This window comes from Zea mays, chromosome 6, assembly GCF_902167145.1.
Source record: "Zea mays cultivar B73 chromosome 6, Zm-B73-REFERENCE-NAM-5.0, whole genome shotgun sequence".
Lineage (NCBI taxonomy): Eukaryota > Viridiplantae > Streptophyta > Magnoliopsida > Poales > Poaceae > Zea > Zea mays.
Window position 1 is genome coordinate 9,900,042 of NC_050101.1, and position 26,540 is coordinate 9,926,581.

At 50.6% G+C, this 26,540-nt stretch overlaps 1 protein-coding gene across 3 annotated transcripts in view; it reads right to left on the reverse strand.

Annotated features, from left to right (window-relative positions):
• The window catches only part of LOC100384121 (uncharacterized), an 86,413-nt gene that overhangs the window by 6,661 nt on the left and 53,212 nt on the right, over positions 1-26,540 (reverse strand). For all 3 annotated transcript variants that reach the window (XM_008649944.4, XM_008649943.4, XM_008649945.4), the window contains 9 exons: positions 24,666-25,256; positions 24,516-24,587; positions 23,802-24,263; positions 23,532-23,718; positions 23,214-23,448; positions 22,751-23,125; positions 831-947; positions 196-469; positions 7-120 (listed from right to left, as the gene is read on the reverse strand). In XM_008649944.4, coding sequence (XP_008648166.1) covers positions 7-120; positions 196-469; positions 831-947; positions 22,751-23,125; positions 23,214-23,448; positions 23,532-23,718; positions 23,802-24,263; positions 24,516-24,587; positions 24,666-25,256 — 2,427 coding nt within the window. The remainder of the gene's footprint in view (positions 1-6; positions 121-195; positions 470-830; positions 948-22,750; positions 23,126-23,213; positions 23,449-23,531; positions 23,719-23,801; positions 24,264-24,515; positions 24,588-24,665; positions 25,257-26,540) is intronic.

A 26,540-nucleotide genomic window follows, 5' to 3' on the forward strand; every position in this document is an offset into this window, starting at 1 on the left:
ATATACCTCAACAGTAAGGCGATGAGGATAGCAAGGCTCATCCCAAGCATATTGACAGGATGTGTAGGGATAAACAATTGTTTCAATAGATTCACATCTCTGTTGATATATCCGCAGTTTCTGAATTTATTGAAAGAGTAATCATAAGAATGATAATCATTAATTTTTCAAGCAAAGCCAGGCAGCACTAGTTACCTCCATTGAAAAATTGTCGATCCTGTAAGGTACAAAACCAGTCTTATCATCAGAAAGCAGAATCAGTACTGTACCAGTATTGATATTATTTTTTCCAGAAAATCTATTGCTGTTTAAGTCTAGATCGGCATTTTGCACTTCAACTCGAACCATATATGATAAACCTGAGGCACTATTCCGCATTTTCAATTGAGCATCTCCCAGGTGATCAGGGAAAAAACTTCCTGACCATTGCCATCCTGGGCCATCAATCCGAATGGATACCAGCAGATCTCTAAAAACAAGGTTGTTCAGCACAATCAGTAAAGGATTGGAGGATGCACAAAGAACAAAAATGAGCATAGCACCCTGGTAAGAATGATATTTAGTTCCCTTTCATATTTTAAATACGAGTCTAGAATAAGATTTATTTCATTTTCATATTTTCAAATACAAGTCACTTCAGTATATAGTAAACAAGTGATTGTGGCATGAACACGTCATTAAAGAAAGTAGGACTGTCTAAGATTTCAATCCGGGTTTCTGCAGTATGCATGCCTAAACTGTAAAATCCCTTTCTTTTTTGCGTTATTAAACATTTCATATATTCAAACAAAGGATGTCAAGGTATACAGGGTAGTAATGATGCAAATCACCTGGCTGTATCAGACCAGTGAAGAAAAGAGTGTTGCCCAGAACTTAAGTGCTTAGAAAACCGTGTTCCTTTTTGTCGAAAGAACAAATCATTGCTGCATGCATTACATATGACGTATCTGCAAAATAGTAAGGACATAGGACAAAAGCAGATATTACATATTAGGCAGGTGAACAAAGAACGAAATGGGAAATGGTACAAGTAAAAGAAGCTAGAACAGTAAACATAAGAAAAAGTTTCAATGCCAGAAAATATAAATCCAAGAGACCAGGATATACATTGTGCCCAAATTGGAATAAGGAGGGGGCGAAGAAAGTTCGGATTTCGGGCCCATAAGCTTGGTTCACAGTTTTGCTAAATTGATCACTAAGCTGCTGGCCAATCGGCTGGCGGGGAGACTTAATGAGATGGTCTCGTCTAACCAAAGTGCTTTCATCAAGGATTGTTTTATACAGGATGATTTCATGCTTGTTCAACAAATAGCAAGATTCTTGTATCAGCAAAAGCAGCCTCGGCTCCTCCTTAAACTGGATATTTCTAAGGCCTTTCACTCAGTCTCATGGCCTTTCCTTCTGGAAGTTTTTCAAAGCCTTGGTTTTGGTCAGATTTGGAGAGACATAATTTGTGGTCTTTGGCACTCATCTTCAACTCAAGTGCTGTTCAATGGACAGCCAGAAGGGCTCATTCATCATCGTCGAGGTTTAAGGCAAGGTGACCCTTTATCACCGATGCTTTTTATTCTTGTTATGGGCATACTTGGTAAGCCTTTTGCTATAGTTGAGATGGAGGGGCTGTTAAAGTCCATGGCTAATCGGCCTCTGCATCATCGGGTCTCTCTTTATGCCAACGATGTAGTTCTGTTCATCAGTCCGGCGGTGGAGGATATTTCTTTGACTTTGAGCATCCTTCAGCTTTTTGGTGAAGCTTGGGGACTGCGGAACAATGTGCAAAAATCTAATGTTTTTCCAATATGATGTGATGATGATGCTCTGGCGGTGGTGCAAAGCCTGCTGCCATGCGGTGTCACCTTTCCATGTGTCTATCTTGGTCTTTCCTTGTCCCATCGTAAGATATCCAAGAATCAGGCCCAATATATTGTAGATAAAATAGCCAATCAACTTCTGGGATGTATAGCTGATTTGTTAAACACGACTGGTCAATGTATTCAGGTTCAGCATGTTTTTACTGGGATGCTTTGTTAGACTACCCGTCTAGGGTTTGGGGTGTTCCCCTTGTAATTACCGTCTCACCCTCACTGTAATGGGCCTGGCCCATTTATAGAGTCTATTAATACTACTCTCAACCCTGTTTAGGGTCATGGCTCATATTCCAACATGGTATCACAGAGCTAGGTTTAGGGTTTTTCTTTTTTTCCAGCCGCCGGCCACAGCCGGCCAGTTTCCCTCCCAGCCGCCGCCGGCCCCCTCTCCCTCCCAACGCCGGCCGCCAGCCGCCCGGCCCCCCCTCCCTGGTGCGCCGCCGGGCGCGCCCGCCCCCGCTCCTGTGCCTCGCCGCAGCAGGCGCCGCCGCCTGGCGTTCCCAGGAGCCGCCGCCGGGTCCTGCCGCGCCCGCCCCTACGCGCCCGCGCGCCGAGCTGCCAGCAGCCACTCGTCCCCGCGCCCTTCGACGCCCGAGGCCCCGGCCGCTCGTTCCCAGCAGCCGACCCGCCGGTGCGCGCACTGCCAGGGCCGCGCCCAGGCTAGCCCGCGCCTGGAGCTGCCAGCAGCCACTCGTCCCCGCGCCCTTCGACGCCCGAGGCCTCGGCCGCTCGTTCCCAGCAGTCGACCCACCGGACCTGCCGCGCCTCGACGCCGCCGTCCTTCCTCGTCGTGCCTCCACGCACGCCGCCATGGACGACACCACCGCTGCCGCCACCGGCCCCATCGCCCCTGCTGCGATCAGCAGCGAGCCCGCCCATGGAGGGGCCCTCTACATCGCCGGCCTTGCGCCACTCCCCGCCGTTTCCCCGCTGACCCTGCGTCGCGGATCTCCGCCGGGCTTTCCCACCCTCGCTTCACCCACCTGGAGCCACGCCGTCACGCCCTCAGCGCTCCCCAACATCGCCTCCCCGCTCGTCGACACCCTCGCTACGATCCAGGCTGATGTGATGGCCTCGCGGGAGCGCGAGCGCGCCGCCTCCCTCGCCCTGGAGCGAGAGCGTGCCCTGGGTGCCGCTCTGACCACCCAGATGGCCACCACGCAGCGCCTCCTCGGTCGCCCGCCGGTCGCCCCTGTGGAACCCCCGGAGGACCCCCTTGCCTCTGACCTCGACGCCGACCTCATCGCTGCTCTCCACGCTCAAGCCGCTGGACTGCACAACATCCGGGCCCTCGTGTCCGTGGTGTTGGATCCGACGTCTTCCCACTACCCCCGTTGGCGAGGACAGGTCCTTCTCACGCTGTGGCGGTTCGTCCTCGACGATCACGTCCTCGTCGACCACGACGCTCCGCCGCCTCGCTCCTGGTGCCTCATGGACAGCGTTGTCCTCTCGTGGCTCCACGACACCATCACCGTTGAGCTCCAGGACATCATCCGCGACCAGGCGGACACCGCGCGCCAGGCGTGGCTCGCTCTCGAGGACCAGTTCCTCGGGAATCGGGATGCTCGGGCGCTCCACCTCGACGCCCAGTTCCACCTATTCTCTCAGGGGGACCTCTCTGTGGGAGAATACTGCCACCAGATGAAGGGCCTGGCTGACTCTCTCCACGATCTCGGCGAGCCAGTCGCTGATCGTACCCTGGTGCTGAACCTCCTGCGTGGCCTTAGCCCCCGCTACGGCCACCTGAAGGCTCTCATCAAGAGGAGCGTGCCCTTCCCCACCTTCCATGGCGTGCGGAACGAGCTTCTCCTCGAGGAGCTCACCATGGCGAATGAGGCACCCACTCCTGCCTCGGCTCTCTACAACGCTCCTACCAGCGGCCAGCCGCCCTCGGGGGGCCAGGCCACCCGTCCTCCGTCGACCGGGGCTCCTACCCGCCCTCCACCCGCCGTCCCAGCGGCCCCTCGTCCGACTTCCGCGACAGACGGAGGTCGTCGCTCCCGCAAGGGCGGCCGTGGGGGTGGCGGATCCTCTCGTGGTGGTCCCTCCGGCCGGGGTGGCGGCCACGCGTGGCCGTCCTTCTACAACCCCTGGACCGGGACCATCGCCATGTGGCCGGGCCAGGCACCGAGTGCCTCCCGTCCCTTGGCGCCGACCCTCCTGACTGCACCTCACTACGACATGCCCCCGACGCCTCCTTACGGTGTGCCCGTCGTGCCCCAGTCTCCGCCCGCGCTCCTGCCCTCGGGGACCCACACCTCGACGACTTGGTCCCCGCCGACTGGCGGTTGGGACAACGCCTCCCTCGCTGTTGCCTTCAGCACCATGGTGATGACCCCTCCCCCCTCCGACTGGGTGATCGACTCCGATGCCTCGTACCACACCACTCCCACGACAGGCACGCTCTCTCGCTCTCACCCCCTCTCACCCATCCTCGATCGTCGTTGGAAACGGTTCCACTCTGCCAGTCACCTCAGTAGGTGCCTCGTACCACATCACTCACAATCTTCTTTCTGTCCGTCGATTCACCACTGACAACTCCTGTTCCATTGAGTTTGACCCCTCTGGTTTTTCTGTGAAGGATCTGGCCACCAGGACCCTTCTCGCCCGCTGTGACAGCTCGGGGCCGCTCTACACGCTCCAGCCCTCCACCGCCGGCGTGTCTCCACCTCCTGTCTGTTATCGCCTTGGCGAGGAAGAAGCAGAAGACAGGCAGGAAGGAAAGAACACGGATAGGCAAAGAAGCAGACTGACTCTGTTCTGGTATATTTCCTGTCTATCTTTCCATTACACGCTTGCTTTATATTCCTGTATAGCTATGGCCTAAGGCCCATTACTCTATCCATTCTGCTCCCTTGACACGGAGATTAGGCCTACGAATGCGACAGCCCACCATTTGAACGCCATCCCTTGGTTCCTTTCCTCCTGCGCCCTCTTCACCTTGTGCTGGCGCCGGTAGGTCTCTGACATTCTCCTCCCCTTGAGAAGCCGCTTGTCCCCAAGCTGGCGCTGCTGGAAATCGATGTCGAAGAGCTGCTTCATCTTCCCAGGACGATAGTGCTTCATCTGTAGATGACCAGTGAACGAGGACCTGTTGTATGGACTTGCCTCCTCGAACAATAACACGCCGATCAAGCACCTGTTCTGGTATCTGAAGAGGAATGGACATGTTAGGCAACACTGAACTAACATTTTGGGAGCCCACTGAGTGCTTGAGTTGGGACACATGAAAAACTGGATGAACAGTGGATGAAGAAGGCAGCTGCAATTTGTAGGCAACCTTGCCAATGCGTTGAATAATTGCAAAGGGCCCAAAGTATTTGAAGCTGAGTTTGTGATTTGCTCTAGTGGCCACTGAAGATTGGACATATGGTTGTAGCTTAAGGTAAACCATGTCTCCAACTTGGAACTCTCGGTCTGTCCTCTTCTTATCTGCTTGGAATTTCATCCTCTGTTGTGCTCGGTGAAGGTGGTGTTGAACCAGTTTAACCATGAGTTCCCGCTGGTCAAGCCAAGCCTGAAGGTCTAATGAAGGAACTGCATCAGTCAACGTTAATCCCAAATGCCTTGGGGCTCGACCATATAGTACTTCAAATGGGGACCGCCCCAATGATGAATGAAAACTGGTATTATACCAATATTCGGCCAGAGACAACCAATGAGACCATTTTGTAGGACAAGCGTGCACAAAACTGCGTAGAAAGGTTTCCAAGCATTGATTGACACGCTCGGTTTGGCCATCCGTTTGAGGATGGTAGGAAGTGCTCATGCGAAGTGTTGTTCTAGTCAGCTTGAATAGTTCCTGCCAAAGCTTGCTAGTGAAGACTTTATCTCGATCTGATACTATCGACTGAGGCAAGCCATGCAACTTGTATACCGAATCCATAAAGAGTTGAGCCACTTTCAAGGCTGTGTAGGGATGCAGCAATGGCAAGAAGTGGGCATATTTAGAAAATAAGTCCACAACCACCAGGATGGTGTCAGCGTGAGCAGATCTGGGAAGCCCTTCAATGAAATCCATACTTATGATTTGCCAAGCAGCCTCTGGTATGGGTAGGGGTTGAAGTAACCCGGGGTACTTGTGTCTATCGGGTTTAGACTGTTGGCAAATTGTACAAGCTGCCACATATGACTTGATCATAGATTTCATGTTCTTCCATGCAAACAATTGCTTGATTCTTCGATATGTAACAGGAAATCCTGAATGACCCCCAACTGGACTGTCGTGCAAGGCGGATATAATCTGAATCTGAAGAGCTTCACAAGTCCCCACCCAAACACGGCCTTTATACCTGAGAATGCCTGATTGTAAGGTATAAGGTCTTGTGTTATCTGTGGTAGTAGCCAAACTAGTAATGAGTTGTTGTGAGAAGGTGTCATCTGCATAGCTATCCAATACCTGATCCATCCACTGAGGTACTATTGAAGTAACATGAAATAGTGAGGAATCAGGATGTGGTCTTCTAGATAGGGCATCAGCTGCCCCATTGTCAGCCCCCTTTTTGTATACCACTCTATATTGCAAGCCCAGAAGTTTAGAGAACACTCTTTGCTGCCAAGGTGTACTCAGCCTCTGTTCAGTGAGATGGGACAGACTTCTGTGATCTGAATATATCAAAAATTCCGAATGTTGGAGGTACTGACGCCATTTATCCACAGCTAACAGGATGGCTAGATATTCCTTCTCATATGTTGATAATCCTTGATTTTTAACCCCAAGAGCCTTGCTCACATATGTTAAAGGATGACTGTTTTGTAGAAGAACAGCCCCAATCCCTTTGCTAGAAGCATCTGTTTCTATGGCAAATGGTTTGGAAAAATCTGGAAGCATGAGTACAGGAGCTGTAGTGAGGCCCTGTTTGAGGGTGAGAAAAGCTTCTTCATGCACTTGTGTCCATATGAACAATACCCCTTTTTTCAATAGATCATTGAGAGGTCGAGCAATCACCCCAAAATTTTTGACAAACTTCCTATAGTAACCCGCAAGTCCAAGAAATCCTCTGAGGTCTTTACAGTTTGAAGGTGTAGGCCAGGAAGACACTGCCTCTATTTTTGATGGGTCAGTAGCCACCCCTTGCTGACTAATGACATGTCCCAAATAGCCTATTTTCTGTTGGGCAAAGGCACATTTAGACATCTTGATAAACCATTGATCCTTCTGAAGAATTTGGAGAACTTGCTGTAAGTGATTAATGTGGTCTGTCCAGGTTTTGCTGTAGATCAGTATATCGTCAAAAAAGACCAGCACACATTTCCTGAGAAGAGGAGCAAGAGTTGAGTTCATTGCACTCTGAAAAGTTGCTGGTGCTCCTGAAAGACCAAAAGGCATCACCCTAAACTCAAAATGGCCGTGATGAGTTTGAAATGCAGTCTTGTGTTGATCTTTTGGACTCATGCGAATTTGGTGAAAACCTGCCCTTAAATCAAGGGTAGAGAACCACGCAGCCCCATGTAACTCATCAAGGAATTCATCAATAACAGGGACTGGATATTTGGTTTTGAGAGTCAAAGCATTTAAATGTCTGTAGTCAACACAAAAGCGATATGTATGATCTTTCTTTTTCACCAAGATAACTGATGAGGAAAATTCACTTTGGCTAGGTTGGACAATGCCTGATTGTAACATTTCTTCCACTTGTTTCTCTATCTCAGTTTTCAATGCAGGAGCATATCTATAGGGTCGCATTTGCACTGGTCGGGCTCCTTGAATGAGTGGAATCTGATGGTAACATTCTCTCACTGGTGGCATGGTATGGGGTATGTCAAAAACTGAAGAAAATTGAGATAAAAGTTCTTGGATATCAGTAGGAAGATCAGCAACCATAGTCTGCTCTTTGTCAGATAATCCTTGTAAGCTACAGACCTGTATCACTGCTGTCTGTAACACTGAGGACTTAACCCCATGCAAGGTTACTGTGGTGTCCTGAAGAGGAATACTGAGCCATTTTTGTGACCAGTGTATGAGCATGGGACTGTGACTCTCCAACCAGTCCATCCCCACAATAAGATCATATGTGGACAAGGGTAATACTCTTAATGTGGATGAAAATGTAACCCCACTAATGGACCAAGAAGCATCCACAATATGTTTTGCACAGCTCATGTAAGACCCATTTGCCACCTGAACCTTCATTGGCTGGTCCATTGTAGAAACTGTAGGAATAGAAGAAGCCACAGCCATACTCAAAAAGGAATGAGAACTCCCAGAATCAAGCAGTGCCAAGATATCCATGCCTGCTATGTGACCCACAAATTTCATAGTGCGAGGGGCGGGCCTCAGACCCATCCATAGCTGCTTGTGACAATTGCAACACATTAATCTCAACATTGTCTTCAGACACCTTGGCGCATTCTGGAATTGCTTCAGTATTGGTGCATTGTACCATTTGCCATAATTCCTCCACTACTTGTAGCTGTACTGTGTCTGAACACCGATGACCACGGTTATATTGCAATCCACACTTGTAGCAGAGCCCTTTTGCTTTGCGATAGGCATATAATGAGGCAATACGGTCATCTGTAGATGGTAAAGTACCCCCAATGGATTTGTCGCCTGTGGACAAAGCAGTCATGTGCTTGGGTTCTTTAACAGGTTGAGCTGGTGCAGCCCCTAGCCGAGGCTTGAATGCAGTAGTAGAATCACCCCATTTGGAACCGGTTCTCTTCATCATAGCCCCAGCTTCCTCCTGCAATTGTGCAAGAACCATGGCAGTATCGAGGTCTGATGGGCGTTGAAGCATAACAACAGCTTTGACTTCGTCACGAAGACCGTCAACAAATTTCAACGTGTAATATAAGGGGTCAGACATGGTTTGGTAGGCATTTAATTTGTCTACTAGTTGAGAGAACTCATCTACATAAGAAGCCACAGAATGTGTTTGTCGGATGCTAAACAGTTGTCGGAGCAACAGCTGGTGTTGGTCCTTGCCGAACCGTTCTAAAATCAACCTACCAAACTCTCCCCAGGACATAGTGGATACTCTCGACTCTACTGACTGCAACCAACGGGCAGCCGGTCCAGTGAACTGCATAGATGAAACTCGAATCCAAACAGCAGGATCTACCTCATACATAATGAAATAATCCTCGCAGCGCTTTTGCCATAACCGAGGATTGTCTCCATCAAAGGATGGGAAGTGAATTTTGGGTAGGTTGCCTAAATTCTTGGCTGAAAAATGCCCTGGCCCCTCAACCCCATTCATGTCAAAATTGCGACCGCAAGGTACAGAATGGAACTCAGATTGACCACGTCGAGGTTGAGAAGAACATATACCATTGATCGGGAGTTGGATTGGGTGTGGTTTCCCAAAACCATACTCCCGGTTAGTAGTTGCAGTGCCGTGCCCGTCGGGCCTTCCAGTACGAGTCGGGGAAGCAGATGTGTGCTCTCCCGCTGGTACATATGGTCCAAGGATGCTGTCTTGGCCGCGATGATCTCCTGTGGTGTTGTTGTTGCGCTCGAGGAATTGGGTCAGCCGAGCAAGGTCTGAGCGCAAGGTGTCCACGGAGTTCCTGATGCCGTCCACGGAATGTTCGACTCGTGGCCGCCAAGACTCGAACGCCGAGGTGGCATTCTCCAGCACCGCCACCCGATTGGAGGTCTCGGTCACCAATCCGTCGACACGCCCCAAGGTTGCTGCCTCCAATTGAGCGATCTGTGCTTCGACGCGGTCGCCCAAGGAACGGGTGAGATCCGTTCGGAATGCTTCAATCTCTCCATCACCCAGCTTCTCCTGTAACTTGGAGATATTGGTGGTGTTCATCTTGACCGCATCCTCCACCTGGGACCATCGGTGATCTTGTGACTCCAATCGATCACAGAGTTGTTGAAGAAGTTGGGATTGAGTCGCCAGCGTCCTTGATTGCGCCTCCATGGATTTGGACTGCGCTTCCAGGGCCGACGCCACGCTTGGATCGGGTGCACCTGCCATCTTCGCGCGCCTTGTGTAGTGGAGCGGAGCCGCCAGATCGGACACCAAGTCTGATACCACTTGTTATCGCCTTGGCGAGGAAGAAGCAGAAGACAGGCAGGAAGGAAAGAACACGGATAGGCAGAGGAGCAGACTGACCCTGTTCTGGTATATTTCCTGTCTATCTTTCCATTACACGCTTGCTTTATATTCCTGTATAGCTATGGCCTAAGGCCCATTACTCTATCCCTTGACACGGAGATTAGGCCTACGAATGCGACGGCCCACCATTTGAACGCCATCCCTTGGTTCCTTTCCTCCTGCGCCCTCTTCACCTTGTGCTGGCGCCGGTAGGTCTCTGACACTGTCCTGGTCTCCACCACCTCCTCCACCACTTGGCATCGTCGTCTCGGCCATCCTGGACCCGACGTCATGACCAAGATTACCAGTAGTCTAGCTCCTTCATGTAATAGGGGACATTTTGAGGGTCTCTGTCATGCTTGTCAGTTAGGCCGACATACTCGTCTCCCATTTACTACTTCCTCTTCTCGGGCTGAGTAGGCTTTTGACCTGGTTCACTGTGATCTTTGGACCTCCCCTGTACTCAGTCTTTCTGATTATAAATACTATTTGGTGATTTTGGATGATTTTTCCCATTTTCTCTGGGCTTTCCCACTTCGGTTGAAGTCTGACACATTCCCCACCCTCACACATTTCTTCGCCTGGGTATCCACTCAGTTTCGTCGTCCGGTCCGTGCTCTGCAGTGTGACAATGGTCGCGAGTTCGACAACAACGCCTCCCGTTCTTTCTTCCTCACTCATGGCGTCCAGTTGCGTCTCTCGTGCCCCTACACCTCTGCACAGAACGGTCGCGCCGAACGCATGATCCGCACCACCACCAATATGCTCTGTGCCTTCTCTTCCAGGCGTCTCTCCCTGCCAGCTACTGGGCAGAGGCCCTGCACACTGCCACCCACCTCCTCAACCGCCTTCCCTCGAAGGCGGTGCGCCACCCTACCCCTCACTTCGCCCTATACGGCACAACCCCTTCCTATGACCACCTTCGCGTGTTCGGCTGTGCCTGCTACCCTAACACTTCCGCTACCGCCCCTCATAAGCTTTCTCCTCGCTCCACCCGCTGCCTATTCCTTGGCTACTCTCCTGACCACAAGGGGTACCGGTGCCTGGACCTCACCTCCCACCGCATCATCTCTCGTCACGTCGTCTTCGACGAAGATGTGTTTCCCCTTGCTGGCCCCACCCCACCCACCGATCTTGACTCCCTCCTCGAGTCTGATCCGATTCCCCTCCCACCCCCGGCGCCTCGTCTTGCCGTTACCTGCTCCTCGTGTGGCCACGACGCCACCACGCACGACCTCTTCCGCGCCACGCGCGGCCCCGTCGACCCCGCATGCGCCATGCGCGGCCCCGTCGACCACGCCTACGCCACGCGCGGCCACGTCGATCAAGCCTACACCACGCGCGGCCTCGTCGATCCTGCCTCCGCCGACCACGCCTGCGCCATGCGCGGCCCCGTCGACCCCGGCTCGCTTCGCCAACCCCGCACTCGTCTACCATCGCCGCGGCCACGCCACTACCTCGGCGCCCCCCGACTCGGGCCCGTCGACGAGCGCGGCCCGCTTCGCCGACCCCACCGTCGTCTGTCACCGCCGCGAGCCGGCCATACACGCCGCTCTCGACGTCCCGGCGGTTCGCTCCGAGTCGTCCGTATACCACCCGGTCGCCATCCACCGCGACCCCGTGCACGTCCACCCGATGGTGACTCGGCGCGCCGCTGGCGTTCTCCGCCCCGTCGACCGACTGATCCTGGCAGCTGCTACGTCCAGCACTCCACCCGACGCTTCCCCGGTGCCCTCCTCCGTTCGCACTGCCCTCGCCGACCCACATTGGTGTCATGCTATGGAGGAGTACGCGGCCCTCTCGGCCAACCACACCTGGGACCTGGTGCCGCGTCCACCAGGCACCAACGTGGTCACCGGCATTGGCGTCGTGCTATGGAGGAGGAGTACGCGGCCCTCTCGGCCAACCACACCTGGGACCTGGTGCCGCGTCCACCAGGCACCAGGCACCAACGGCTCCCTCGACCGCTACAAGGCCCGTTGGGTCCTTCGGGGCTTCACCCAGCGCCCCGGAGTGGACTACGACGAGACCTTCAGCCCCGTCGTCAAGTTCGCCACTGTTCGTGTAACACCCCAAAATCTCAATTTCAGGATTTGGAAGATTTTTTTTATTTAAATAGATACGGAAAATTTAAGATTCTTATTTAAGTTAAATTATTCCTTTTGTTAAATTCAAAAAAAAATCTCTAATCTCTAAAGATTTAAACTAACGTGTTGCCTAATAAAGATTTCATGGTTATGTTTTTTTTGAGTAAATAAATTAGTAAAAAAAAACTACTTTATAGGTATGCTGGAGTTTTGTTTGTGTATTTAAATTTGGTTTGAAAGCTCAAATATGAGATTAAATCTCAACTAGAATGAAAAGCTTAAAACTAATAAAGAGAAGAAAAACAATACGATTGGACCAAATTTCTTTTCTAGCCAACCACAACCATACGATTGTTATTGCCTTTTTATTATTTTTTTAATCCTCTTGCCGTGATATGTGGCAGCATGAAACGATTGCTGACATCAACATGCAAATTACTTAGCTGCTTGGCCAAACGCCGTGCGCATCGTTCTCAGGTTCTAGCTCGAACTCTTGCTCCCGTGGTTCAGTCGCTCAGCCGTGTCTTCCTCGAATTGCTTTTCCTCGCCGCGTAACGAACTCCGACCATGGCGCTGTGGATCACACGGACCTGCTGATGATTTGGTGGTTGCGAACCAGCCGGAACCCTCGGGATCGGACTCCACCGTCGGATATAAGTACAGAGCTGCGCGCCCTTCCTGCTATCCACCTTGTGCCACGCCGGTTCCATCGAGTGCACACAGAGAGAAGATTCCGGCCTACCTCAGGGCTATAAGACTGGACGCCGGGGCGCCGCTGGTCAGCACACCGCCGTCTATGCGGGCCTGTGCCCATCTCGCCATGGGACAGCGCGACGGAGGTGGCCACCGCCGTGGTCGTCTCGATTTGCCCGCGGTTGACCATGGCGCGGAGTCTTGGTGCAGCGCAGCAATTAACCCATCCCACTAACCTCCTCTGGCGGGACCTTCTTCTCCACGTCGCCGGGCGGCTCCATGTTTGCTCAGTCCCTGTCCCTCCGCTGATCTGCGCGCACCCCACACTCACCCTGCACTCGCAGTCGCAGCGGCCATTCATCCCCGTCTCCATCACTCTGCGTTCGGGGTTTCAGTCGTGATGGGTCTGTGAGGACACGACGAAGCTCCGATGGGCATTAGTGGGCCTGGTGGAGCACCGGGGAAGCGGTGATTGCTCACCGTCGTCAAATCTGCTGCGGGGGATCTCCTGGATGCGTCGTCCTCGGTAAGAATACCTCTGCCGAGATCTCAATACCCTCCTCTATGTGTAGTAGCAATCGGGATTCGGGTTGGAGCACGAAAGCACTGGGCGCCGCTCGGGGGAGTGGGGCTCGGCCTTATGCGCCCTGGCCGCCACCACGGTGTAGCGTGTGTGGAAGCCTGGTGAAGAAGACTAGCGCCGCCGTGGTTGTCCAGCTGGTTGGGAAGAAATCCCTTTGGCCGTTGGATCGAGATCGCACGTATTAAACTGATCGCAGTACATTAAAATCTGGGCCAACGGTTTTTGATCCAACGATTGATAGAGCATACCGGTTCGGACTTAAGTGGATCTAATCGTGGCCCTCGGAATTGCATCCAACGGCTCAAAACACAAGATACCCTTTCGGATGTGCGATTATGCAAAAGAGATCCTCTAGTTTTCCAGATTCAACCCGCCGTCCTCGCGGGAGTAGTCTAAGTCTGGTAGAGTTTTATAAATTTAACCCTACGTTCTCTGATATTAGTATCCTCGGTCCAAGAACACTTAGGATATTCAGAAATTAATAAAGAAATATGTTTTTAGTATAAAAATAAATCCATAAACTTGTTTAATCCGTATTTAATTCATTCTAACTCCGAATTGACGCATTCCAGTCTCTATAATTTTGTATTAATATTGTTTATCACCTAGTACCTTTGTTTAACCATGAAACTTGAATTAAAATTGCTCAATTGAATTAATCTATTCTAAGTGCTAAATAATTTTAGAAATTCATAACTCAATAATCGTAACTCTGTTTTAATCCATTCTAGTTGCATTAGTCTCACAATAATATCTATTATTATCTGGTAACTTTGTTTTGTCATGAGATAAAGGTTAAAATATTGCACTTAGTCTATGATATATTTAACCACGTGGTTCTTCGGAAAATCATAACTTCATAACCGTAACTCCGAATTTAGTGTTTCTTGTTCCCACGATCTCGTAGCGCGTATATTATTATTACACAGTTTATTCTTATGTTTGGTGTAATGTTTGTTTGTATTGCTACGACTAGAGCGAGGTCACGTGTCATCTGAAGAGCAAGTTGGTACCTGGAATCTCAAGTCCCAGGCAAGTTGTGCCCTTGATCATTTCTTTTTACCCATTCATGTTCTGATTAATCATAATGATCTGCATAGGTTAATTTTGATGGGACCCAATAGGTTACCCTAGTTTGTCTATCTTTATACTTTGTTTACCACTGAACTTTTTGGGTAGTACTTGCTAGTGCTTTATGTGGTTTTGGGTATGAAGATACATTGTTCACGATTATACTTTTATTATCTATTTATTATCACTGTTCATGATAAGATCATTATGTTAATTGGAACATAGAGCGACCACCCGGGAAAACAGTGCTACCACAAGGGTTTATGGACGCCCTTAGCTGATTAATTAGGAAAGCTAGTGGAGGACTACCTTACCCGAAAGGGGCAAGGGCAGTAGGGGAGTGGTCAGTGTAGGGAGGTCCTTGGTTGATTTTGCTGCGATGGCGGTCAGGCAAGAACCCTGCATTGGAGCTTCCTATAAACTGTAGCGGGTTTTCTGAAGCTAGTGGAACTTTGTAAAGGCCTCGTAGTGTTACCCTGCCTCGCCTCCTCGGTAGAGGTGTATGGGAAGTCGCGATCCCTTGGCAGATGGGTAACATGACTTGTGGGTAAAGTTGCGCAACCTCTGCAGAGTGTAAAACTGGTATACTAGCCGTACTCACGGTCATGAGCAGCTCGGACCCTCACATGATTAAATTATGGAACTAAATTCAATTTGTCATATGCATTGCATCGCAGGTGATGTTGTTACTTTTGTTCTACTATTTTATTGGGTTGGTATTTACTTGTACTTAGTAACTGCTAATAAAATTTTGACCAACTTTAAAAACAATGCTCAGCTCTAACCATCCTCTTTGGTAAGCCTTACACTTCACGTGAGCTCCCATCTTTGGCGAGTTCATGCACATTATTCCCCACAACTTGTTGAGCGATGAACGTATGTGAGCTCACTCTTGCTGTCTCACACCCCCCACAGGTCAAGAACAGGTACCGCAGGATGAGGCGCATGGAGGATGCTGTGATGTGTTCGTGAGAGGTCTAGGTCATCGTCTCCCAGTCAACTTTGGGTTGCTGGACCGTTGTCTCCTTATAATGTAATTATTTATTTATTTTGTATAGAACTCCTGTTATGTAGTAAAGATGTGACATTTGATCCTGTGCCATGCTTCATCATATGTGTGAGACTTGGTCCCAGCACACCTGGTGATTATGTTCGCGCCCGGGTCTTAGTGCCCCTGAAATCCGGGTGTGACAGTTCGCGCCGTCCTCTCCCTCGCCCTCTCCCGCGACTGGGCGATCCATCAGCTCGACGTCAAGAATGCCTTCCTCCATGGCACTCTGACGGAGACTGTCTACTGCAGCCAGCCCACCGGCTTCGTCGACGCTGACCGTCCGGATCTGGTTTGCCGGCTGAATCGGTCCCTGTACGGCCTTAAGCAGGCGCCACGGGCATGGTACAGTCGCTTCGCCTCCTACCTGGCCTCCATCTGCTTCGTCGAGGCCAAGTCGGACACGTCCCTGTTCATCTACCGGCGCGGCGACGACATCGTCTACCTTCTGCTCTACGTCGACGACATTGTGCTCACAGCATCCACCGCCGACCTTCTACACCGCACGATCGTCGCCCTTCAGCGGGAGTTCGCGATGAAGGACCTAGGGCCCCTACACCACTTCCTCGGCATCACCGCCGAGCGCCGGCCTCAGGGTCTCTTCCTCCACCAGCGCCAGTACGCCATCGACATCCTGGAGCGGGCTGGCATGTCTGACTGCAAGCCCTGCTCCACGCCTGTCGACACTCAGGCGAAGCTCTCTGAGGACGACGGGCCTCCGGTCGCCGACGCGACGTCATACCGGAGCCTCACCGGCGTGCTCCAGTACCTCACGTTCTCCAGGCCCGACATCGCTTACGCCGTCCAGCAGGTGTGCCTGCATATGCACACTCCGCGGGAGCCCCATCTCACTGCGCTCAAGCGGATTTTGCGCTACCTCCGCGGCTCCCTCGACTACGGCCTCCTACTCCGCCCATCCCCGACGTCGGAGCTCGTGGTCTACACCGACGCTGACTGGGTTGGCTGTCCCGACACGCGCCGGTCCACCTCCGGTTATGCCGTGTTCCTAGGCCGCCAAGCGGCAGCCCGTCGTCTCTCGCTCTAGCGCTGAGGCCGAGTACCGTGTCGTGGCCAACGGTGTGGCAGAGGCCTCCTGGCTGCGCCAGCCCCTCCACGAGCTCCACAGTCCCCTCCAGCGCGCCACTCTCGTCCACTGCGACAACGTCAGTGCGGTCTACCTCTTCACCAACCCCGTGCACAGTCCCCTCCAGCGCGCCACTCTCGTCCACTGCGACAACGTCAGTGCGGTCTACCTCTCCACCAACCCCGTGCAGCATCAGCGCACGAAGCACGTAGAGATCGACCTGCACTTCGTCCGCGAGCGTGTCGCTGCCGGTGACGTTCAGGTTCTCAGCGTCCCCACCACGCTGCAGTTCGCCGACATCTTCACCAAGGGGTTACCGTCGAATGTCTTTTTAGACTTTCGATCCAGTCTCAACATCTGTACAGGATAGAGTTGTGACTGCGGGGGGGGGGGGGGGGGGTGTTAGACTACCCGTCTAGGGTTTGGGGTGTTCCCCTTGTAATTACCGTCTCACCCTCACTGTAATGGGCCTGGCCCGTTTACTGAGTCTATTAATACTACTCCCAACCCTGTTTAGGGTCATGGGCTCATATTCCAACATGCTTATCTATATTGTAATGGCTATCGATCTTCCTCGACAGACGCTACAAGACATTGATAAATCAGAAGGGGTTTTCTTTGGCGTGATAGGAAAGATGCTAAGAGAGGCCATTGCAAGGTGGCTTGGGGACGAGTTTGCAGACCCATTAAATTAGGAGGGCTGGGTATTCTCAGTATTCCTGAGTTGTGTTAGGCCTTGAGAATGAGATGGATTTGGTTACAGAAAACTGAATCTAACCGGCCTTCGTATGCTCTGCCCATCCAGATTGGCAGATTGTTCTTTGAGATGACCTTAAAGATTGAGATTGGCAATGGCAATAGCACGCTGTTTTGGAAGGATAAATGGTTGGGCGGCAAGAAGATTGCTGATCTGGCTCTCCATCTGTTCCAAGCTGTCTCTAGAAGAAGGGTTGGCAAGAGGACTGTCAGGGAGGCTGTAGAAGAGAAGCTTTGGGTGCTAGACATCCAAGGAGCTCAGTAAATGTGATTATAGAATTTCTTCACCTTTGGGACTTTATATCAGATTATAATTTGCAGCCTGACATGGAGGATAACTTTGTGTTCCGGTTAGCAGCTACTGTAAAGTCCTCAAAGGACCACTTGAGAATAACCCTAAACCCTAAAACCCTAAAATAATGACACAATTGATCCCTTTTCTCTTATCCTTCCTTGTACTCTTGCTGGCCTTCCTCCACCAGTCCTCAAAGGACCGCTCATCAGCCCTAGGAGCGAGGTGATTCATCCCAAGAGAGTCAAAGATAAGAAACCAGAAATACCGGGCAAAAACACAGGTAGCGAGGATGTGTTGTATCGTCTCCCTTTCTTGGTCACACAAGGGCAGCTGCTTGGGTACTGCAACCCTCTCTTCTCCAGATTATCAGCAGTCCAACACTTATTTCTAATTGCAAGCCAAAGGAAGAATTTGCATTTCTGAGGAGCCAAGACTTCCAAAGTCTTTTCCAGGGTTCAAAAACAAGAGACCCCTAGAAAAAGGCCCGATAGCATGATTTGGAAGAGAAGGTCCCACTAGCAGTATGCCTCCAGATATGTTTATCAGCTTCCTCGGTGAGAACCAGATTCTCCAATAAATCCCAAAGAATAAGGTACTGATGAATGCCATTGATGGACAACACTGGCTTGATATCTGCAACCCAGCTTCGGTTAGAAAGACATTGAGCCACTGTTCTAGAGCCAGCCACCTTAGGCGCAACCGCAACAGCCACCTCTGGTGCCAAATCAGCAATGGTCTCCCCATTAAGCCAACGATCTTTCCAAAAAAAATTGTGTTCTGCCTGTTGCCCACCAAGGTCACAACAAAGATGGCAAAAAAGTCGTGGACATGCTTCTGGACATTAAACTCTAAATCGTACCATGGCTTAGAAGGGTCTGTTTTGTGGAACCAAAGCCATCTGAGTTGCAACGCCCAGCCCATCAACCGAAGATTTGGCACTCCAAGACCCCCTACACACCGGGGTCTTGTTACTATATCCCATGCCACCAAACAGCTACCTCCATTGACCTCCTTCCAACCTTTCCAAAGAAAAGCCTTTCTAATCTTATCGATAGCTTTGATTATTGTTGAGTACATTTACTGTCTGCCACTACTGTAATGGGCTCGGCCCACCTAACTCAGACCATATATATATCACCCAGCTCCCTGTTAGGGTTAGGGTTTCCTTCCAACTTGGTACCAGAGGCACTGTGATTTGTTTTCTCTTCCCTCTTCTCCCAGCCGCCGCGCTGCCGCTGACCAGCGCCTCCTCAGCCAGCTCCCCGGCGCGCAGCCCCAGGCGCCGCTGCCTCCTAGCAGCCGCGCAGCCGCCGGCCAGCGCCTCTTTGGCCAGCTCCCCGGCACGCAGCCACTTCGCCAGCTTCACCAGCCGCCAAGCACCAGGACCACGCCATGGCCGTCGGTCTCCTCATGGTCGCGCGACTTCCCTAGGGTGCGCCCAGCCGTGGTGGCTTCCGACCTTCTCTCCTTCTCCTCAAGCCGCTGGCCAGCTCCTCGAAGTCACGCCGCCTCCGGCGGCCAACACCTTCCCGCAGCCGCCGGCGCCCGCCAGCCGCCGCTGCAGCCCCACCGGCCGCCGCCCAGCCACCGCGGTCGTGCCCTGCTCCACCTTGCGTCAGTAGCAGCATCGCGCCCAGCCTCCTCCCAGGCGCCCCTGCTCCGACCCGTCTGCACCTTGCCCTGCGGCGCGCCTCCATCCCGCGGCGCGCCGTCGGACTGCGTCGGCCTCAGTCGCTGGCCGCGCCCGTCGCCGATCTAGGCCTCCGTCGGCATCATTGCCCAGCGGCGATCATCGTCACTGCTCGGGTGTTGTCCACGTGCCGCATCCTCACGCCGGAGACCGCGGCCAACGCCCCTGCCATCGACCGCGCCTGCTACCAGCCGACATCCTTGTCCTTTTCGCCATCCACTCTCTCATGGCTTCACCCCCTCTCGACGGGCTCACCGTGCGTGTCCTCCTCCACGATGGCCAGCTTATCCAGGGCACCCTCGTGGCCTTCGATCGCGTCATGAGCTCTGTCCTTCGTGACTGTATCGAAATCCACCCCCAGGTCGGCCGTCACGTGTCTGGACCCCATGTCTTCCCTCGTACAGTGATCACCTACCTGGCAATCGAGCCCCCGTTGTCTCCCTACCCTCCTAGTAACCACGTCAGAGCTCCTCCTCTGGCTCTCTCCGCGCACCCTGCGGTCTCCCCACTGTCTCCCTCTCTCACCGATTGGGTGGTCGACTCCGGAGCCTCGTTCCACACTACTCCCACAACTAGTTCGTTATTGCACTCCCATCCACCACACCCCTCACATCCTTCCTCCATCGTCGTAGGCAACGGTTCCACCCTCCCGGTCACCTCAGTAGGTGCCCCATTTCTTCCAGGACCATTCTGCCTTAACGACGTCCTTGTTGCTGCCGGTTTGACTCATCCCCTCCTCTCGGTTCGTCGCTTCACTAGTGACAACCACTTTCTATGGAGTTCGATCCCTGGGGACTCACCATACGCCACCTTCCCACACATGCTGTAATCGCTCGCTGTGACAGCTCTGGCCCCCTCTATTCTCTTCACTTGCCCTCCACTCCCCCCACCAAAGTAGCCTCATCTCCTGCACCTACTACTACCACCACATCACATGCTCTTGCTACTGCCACCACCTCCTCCGCCATTTGGCACCGTCGCCTCGGGCACCCTGGACTTGACGTAATGTCCCAGCTTTCCAGCCACTCCGACATATCCTATACTCGAGGCTCTCCTGAGCGCCTCTGTCATGCTTGTCAGCTCGACCGTCACTCTCGTCTTCCTTTTTCCACTTCCACGTCCAGGGCTGTTCAGGCCTTTGATCTTGTCCACTGCGATCTCTGGACTTCTCCTGTCCTCAGCCTCTCTGGCTACAAATACTACCTGCTCATTCTGGACAACGACTCCCATTTTCTTTGGACTTTCCCCCTTCGGCTGAAGTTCGACACGTTCACCACCCTCACCCACTTCTTCGCCTGAGTCTCCACCCAGTTTCGTTGCCCGGTCCGTGCACTGATTGACGAAGCTCTTGGCATTGCTTTGTTTTTCTCTCCTTTCCTATCAGCGAGTTCCGATCCTTTTGTTCGAAATTTCTTCGTTCGTACCGAACCGCTTGCATAATCAAATCCTATTCCACAAGATCCTATATCAGCTATACATCCTCCTTGCATTTATGCCGGAGACGTCGCCAGTGCTACGGGCTTTGGGTTATGTAGATCAAAAATGATGAATGGGATTGTGGCACTCCACTCGCCGCCAATGCGGAAGGATGCCGCCGAAAAGAATGGAACGTTGCTTCGCTCTGCAAGATGTGTCGGATCCCATATAAGAAGCTCGCTCTTTACCCGATCATTCAAACATTTTGTGGGCGGCGCGCCTGCTCTATTGTTGCGTAGCAATAGAAGCCTGCTTTGGCGGCCCCAGTGTGACAACGGCCGAGAGTTCGACAACCACGCCTCTCGGTCGTTCTTCCTCTCCAGTTGCGTCACTCGTGCCCCTACACCTCCGCCCAGAACAACCGGGCAGAGCGCATGATTGGCACTACCACCAACATGGTCCGCTGCCTCCTCTTCCAGGCGTCTCTCCTGCTAGCTACTGGGCAGAGGCCCTACACACAGCTACCCACCTCCTCAACCGCCTCCCATCAAAGGCGGTGAACCACCCCACCCCCTACTTCGCCCTTTACGGCACAACCCCCTCCTACGACCACCTTTGTGTGTTCGGCTGTGCCTGCTATCCCAACACCTCCGCTACTGCCCTTCATAAGCTGTCTCCACGCTCCACTCGCTGCCTCTTCCTTGGCTACTCTCCGGACCACAAGGGGTACCGCTATCTTGACCTCACCTCCCATCGCATCATCATCTCTTGTCATGTCGTCTTCGACGAAGATGTGTATCCCCTTGCTAGCTCCTCCCCACCCACCGATCTCGACCCCCTCCTTGAGTCTGATCCGAGTACCCATCCCTCCCCGGCACCTCGCCTCGCACCGTTACCCGCACCTCGCGCTGCTTCACCGCCCTCTCGCGCGGCCCCAACGATGCCACGCTCGTCACCTGTGGCTTCGACGCCCCCACTTGCACGCCTGCCTGCGCCACACGCGGCCACGTTGACCCTGCCTGCGCCCCGCGCGGCCACGTCAGTTTGGACAGCTGACAAGCTGCAAATAGGGGCTTGGACCATCCTGAAAGATGCCCCTTGTGTGATCGTGATCAGGCTCAAGAAACTTTAAATCATTTATTGAATGGGTGTGTCTTTGCTAGGGAATTATGGTTTAAATTGCTATCTCAAGTGAATATCCAAAACATGGCCCCTCAGCCAGGCGATGTAGCTTTCATGGACTGGTGGCATGAGATCTGTAACCAGGTCCATGGTGTGGCGCAGGAAGGCTTGAAATCATTAATCATACTTGGGGTGTGACCTTGTCAAAGCACCACAATGGGTGTATTTTTGACAAAAAAGGCCTAGTATGGAAGCTGCCCTTGAATCTGCAGAACAGGAAGAGAATTGTGGGTGTTAGCTGGAGCAAGGAAGTTATCCCTGTTAACTAGCCCTATCCCTGGTTTGCAAGATTTCTAGCTAGTGGCTGGTTTGTTTGGTTCTGTTTTGGTCGTTCTTTCTTTTTTTATTTGTAGTTAGTCATGGACGGGTTCATGTACGCTTGTTGGTGGCCGCCGTAAGGAGGCCTCTATTGTGGTACTGGTCCGCTAGGACCTCTCTATTTTTCTTCTTAGTATAATTACATGCAGTTCTCCTGCGTTTACGAGAAAAAAAAACAGTTGGTAGATGGTATGACTGCTTCTACTACGAAGGTTGTAGGAGTGGATTATCTCTGTACGGGGTCTAGAGGAATGAGGTCGTGCGGACGCCGTGCTGACGCCTAGCGAAGGTTCACGCACAGCAAGGAACAGAGGAACACAGTTGAGGCAAGTCACAATCCCTTTCTTTAGTTTGATCTTGCTTAAGATTTCCGGGTTACAGACTCAGGACTTATATCTCGTCCATTGACACGCCTTTTTTTGAACAAACTCTAACTGTAATCCCTATCTTTATTCTAACAAACTCTATCTTATTCATATGAACTAATCTATTTCTTCTGGATCTCCAATATCGGGCTACTTAGTGGGCCGGCCTAGAGGCTGCTTAGCCCTTCGCTTATAAGTTATGCCTGTCATAACAGTAGATGAAAATGGAAACCTTTCAATTACCTTGGCCTGAAAGCAATAGCCCTTGTCCTGCCAAAAAGTTCTGTTGAAACAGGTATAGATGCCACTGCAACTAAGAAGGCACCAGAAGTAGATGACTGAGGAATAGTAACATTTGTTGAACCACTGGCAGGGACAAGGAGGAAGGGATTTGACCAATTTCGCCGAGTTGTTTCAGTTCCATTATTAGGCGGAGAAGCATTCAACTTAACTGAAAGTTCAGTTGCTGGAGTGTGCCCATCAGGAGCAAACATATAAGCTTTAACACTGTTGTCCAAATCTTTCTTTACAGACTCACTGTTACGTGTACAACTTATATCTGAAGAAGAGCAGTGTCCATCCATCAAATATATCTGGGGCATTTTGCCTGTAAAGCATCTGCATGAGAAATACAAACACAAAAGTGTTAGAACATATATAGAAACAGAAAAGAAGGTGAATTTCTGAAGGACAGAAAGACACTTACTGTACAGAAGGATTGACAAGAGAAAGACCACCCTTTTCAAGCATATGTCTTGCATATCCATCCAATTCAAAACTAGGGGGAATCACAAGAGTAGGCCCACTCCTCTCAGAGCTGCTTTCAGTGACAGTAAGCAATAGATCTGTGCAATTGTACAACAAGAATGGAACAGAAAGATACAACTCTCTTGCGCCAGAACGAGCATCCATTGATTTTTCCAGCATAACATTAAGAGGAACTGCAGAACAAAATAGCATCAGAACTTTATTACAGTGGGCTTAAGTTTATTTAAAAAATAAAAAAAAATCCCAAAGTACATACAATTAGACAAATTTGAGTAGAAAGTAATTGACTCAGTTATGGAGAATTTGAAGCCATTTAACTTGGCTGTAGTTGAGAATGATTCAGCCCGGGGAAACTTTATGTTCAAGGACCTATAATCTTGAATATCAATTGTAATTCCAAGATCATTGGAGGGATCAACAAACAAAATAGAGGCAGACCCTACCTGTGAATATGATTCAGTCAAAAATTTAAAATGAAAAAACAAACCAGCTGAGGTAAGATATATGCATGGCACCATAAGCTTACCTCCTTTAGCGAAATTACCCGCGCAGACCCACCATTATCTATTGCCAAGGAAATGTAAACAGGCAGATAGTTCTTTATGAGAAGCGGGGTATTAAGCTTGACATGCCGTATAAAATGTGTCCTTGTCAAATTTTGCTTAAAAGTATTTGGAGTAGAACTTCCAGAAACTTGTGTGTTCAATCTTTCACTGCACAACTGTTTTTTCTTGGTACTAACAGATGAAGGGACATTGTATTCTTCAACAGATACACAACAACGAAATGGGTCATTACTAGGGTGAGAAGGATAACAAACAGATGATTTCATGAACCCAACCCTGTTTTCACGTGAAAGCAAACTTGACAAGGAGCGGGTTTCACTCCACAAGTATGTTCTGCCGACAGGGTGCCACCTAATCTGGCCAGCTTCAGACAAATGAACCGGCAGTGGAATCTCTTTGTTTGGAGGAATGGGCCCAATTACCTGCAGAGTGAAGTTTCTTGAGAAATCCCATATCTGGTTCTTTTGGTGGAAATTATGATGAGGACATGACACCTATAGATATGACCATTGATTTTAAGGTGAACTTGGTCATATCCGAGGTGTCATGTCCTCATCAAACTGTTTACCTTATATAGCGGTGAAAAAAATGAAGGCATAAAAATGCAACTACTGACTTCCTAATAGTAAGTTCATCTGAATTTTGAAACGGTTACAAGGTCGAAGATTATGTACCTTTGATGCAAGACCAAATGGTATATCAAACCTCAACTCGAGGGGCATTGATGTTGCATTGTATAGTATTACCTAGAAGAGGAGGGCATTAATCTGTGTATGCATCCAATGGTGTAGTAAGTGACTATTGAAATGGGCATTAGTCATTACCGTCGAATAAACTCGTATACGCTTGCTGTAGTTCTGTAAGGAAACATCGAGCACCACAGGCACAATTAACCCATCGTTGCCTTTTGCATTAGACGAAAATGCTCCTAAACTTTCTTCGCCGAGAATTGGCTTTTTACTTGAAGAGAAATTTACTTCAAAGAAGTAAATGCCCACAAGGTCCATTGACATTGGTTTTGAAGGGCCTGATGTTCCATCAAACTCAATGGAGATCATGTAGTGTGATAGAGCACTCATTCGTTTCTCGATGAGATGGTCTGATGATCGTGCTTCTCTGTGTTGGAAGAAAAATTCATCAGGAGTTTCTTCGACGTAAATTGGGACAGCATACCCCGCCGGCACAGAGTTTTCATCTATTACAGAGAAACTGCCAATATCATCTGAATTAACAGCACCTCGGTACACCTTGAACCTAAAGGGCAATGATGTGTCATTCGAGAGAAAGTATGGTGCGTATCTTCTGGTACGAACATCATCATGGTTTAATCTCAAGATTCCAGGATCTTCCCAAATACCACTACCATTACTCGGATCAAGAGAATCTGTAATCATCTGGTTAAGTCTGAGAAGAGCCTACAAATGCAAATGAAGAGTTCAAAACAATTTCACCTCTGACGATGAACAAAAAAATAAATTTAAAATTTGTCTCATAGGTAAATTCTAAGTGTTCCTCAACTAATTCAAGTGACCCAAATCCTGAAAGGCCCAAATCCTGCTCTTACCTCCCATTTTTCTTGAAAAACAAATAAGCCAAATATCCTCCCTGTGGTGAGTTTGATGGATTTTTTCAGTTTTCTATGTTTTTGGCCTCCCTAAGGAGACCTTTGTATCAGGTCTCTTTGACCTTTATTTCTTTCTTCTTAATATATTGAGGCGCAGTTTTCCTGCATTTTTCGAGAAAAAAAAGTTTATGTTTGTTACATTTAGACCGCCGTAAGGCGTCACTTGTACCCCGTTGGACCTTGCTTCTTTCTCCTTTTGATATAATGATAGGCAGCTCCCCTGCGTGTTCAAGAAAGAAAGACGGAATTGGCAGGGCAATAAAAATGTGTGTTTCGTGATAGAGATGAAACGATTCAACATTTATTTTTCAAATGCCACTTTGCCAACCTTTTGTGGCGGCTTTTGTACTGGTGTGTTTTGATCTGAGATTGAGAACACCTCAGTCAATCCGCCATGTTTTCGGGAATTGGCTGCTGGGCGTTGACTCAAAAACTAGAAAGCTTATTATTACAGGTGTTTCGTATCTGTACCAAGGTATCTGGATAAGTAGGAATGATTTAGTTTTTGGTAACACCCCCAATGCTAACTTCTTTATAGGTGCTCTTCAGGGGAACACATTGGCTCAGATTTTGGGCCATGATGCAGAAAAGTGAAGACGAAGGAGACAAAATAAAGGCCGCTTGTCGACGGTTAGAGACAGTGGCAATGGAGATTTGTGCTCTTAATGGATGGAAGTTTACAAATAGGATATGTTGTAATCTAACTATCTATCCTTTTTGTTACGTTGGTGTCGGCGACTAGTCGTCGGGTCGGCCATGGGATCTCGACTGGTGAGGTCGGCTCGACTTTTCTGGCAAGTCGGGCGACTTGGAAACGACTGGAAATTCTCAGTTGACTAGTCGTCGACTTGGTCTGGCAAGTCGACCGACTTGTGTCCCGGTTCGGTCCAAGCAGCCCAAAGGCCCATTATACAACATAAACCCTACCTACACCTCTGGCCGCATCCAACCCCTCCTCTACACGCCGCTCACCTCTAGCCGCCTCCAACCCCTCTGGCCGCCGCCCGCCCCTCCTCTGCACGCCCTCACAGCAAGCTCTGGTGAGTCCTGCTCCCCCTCTCCTGCCCACACAGCA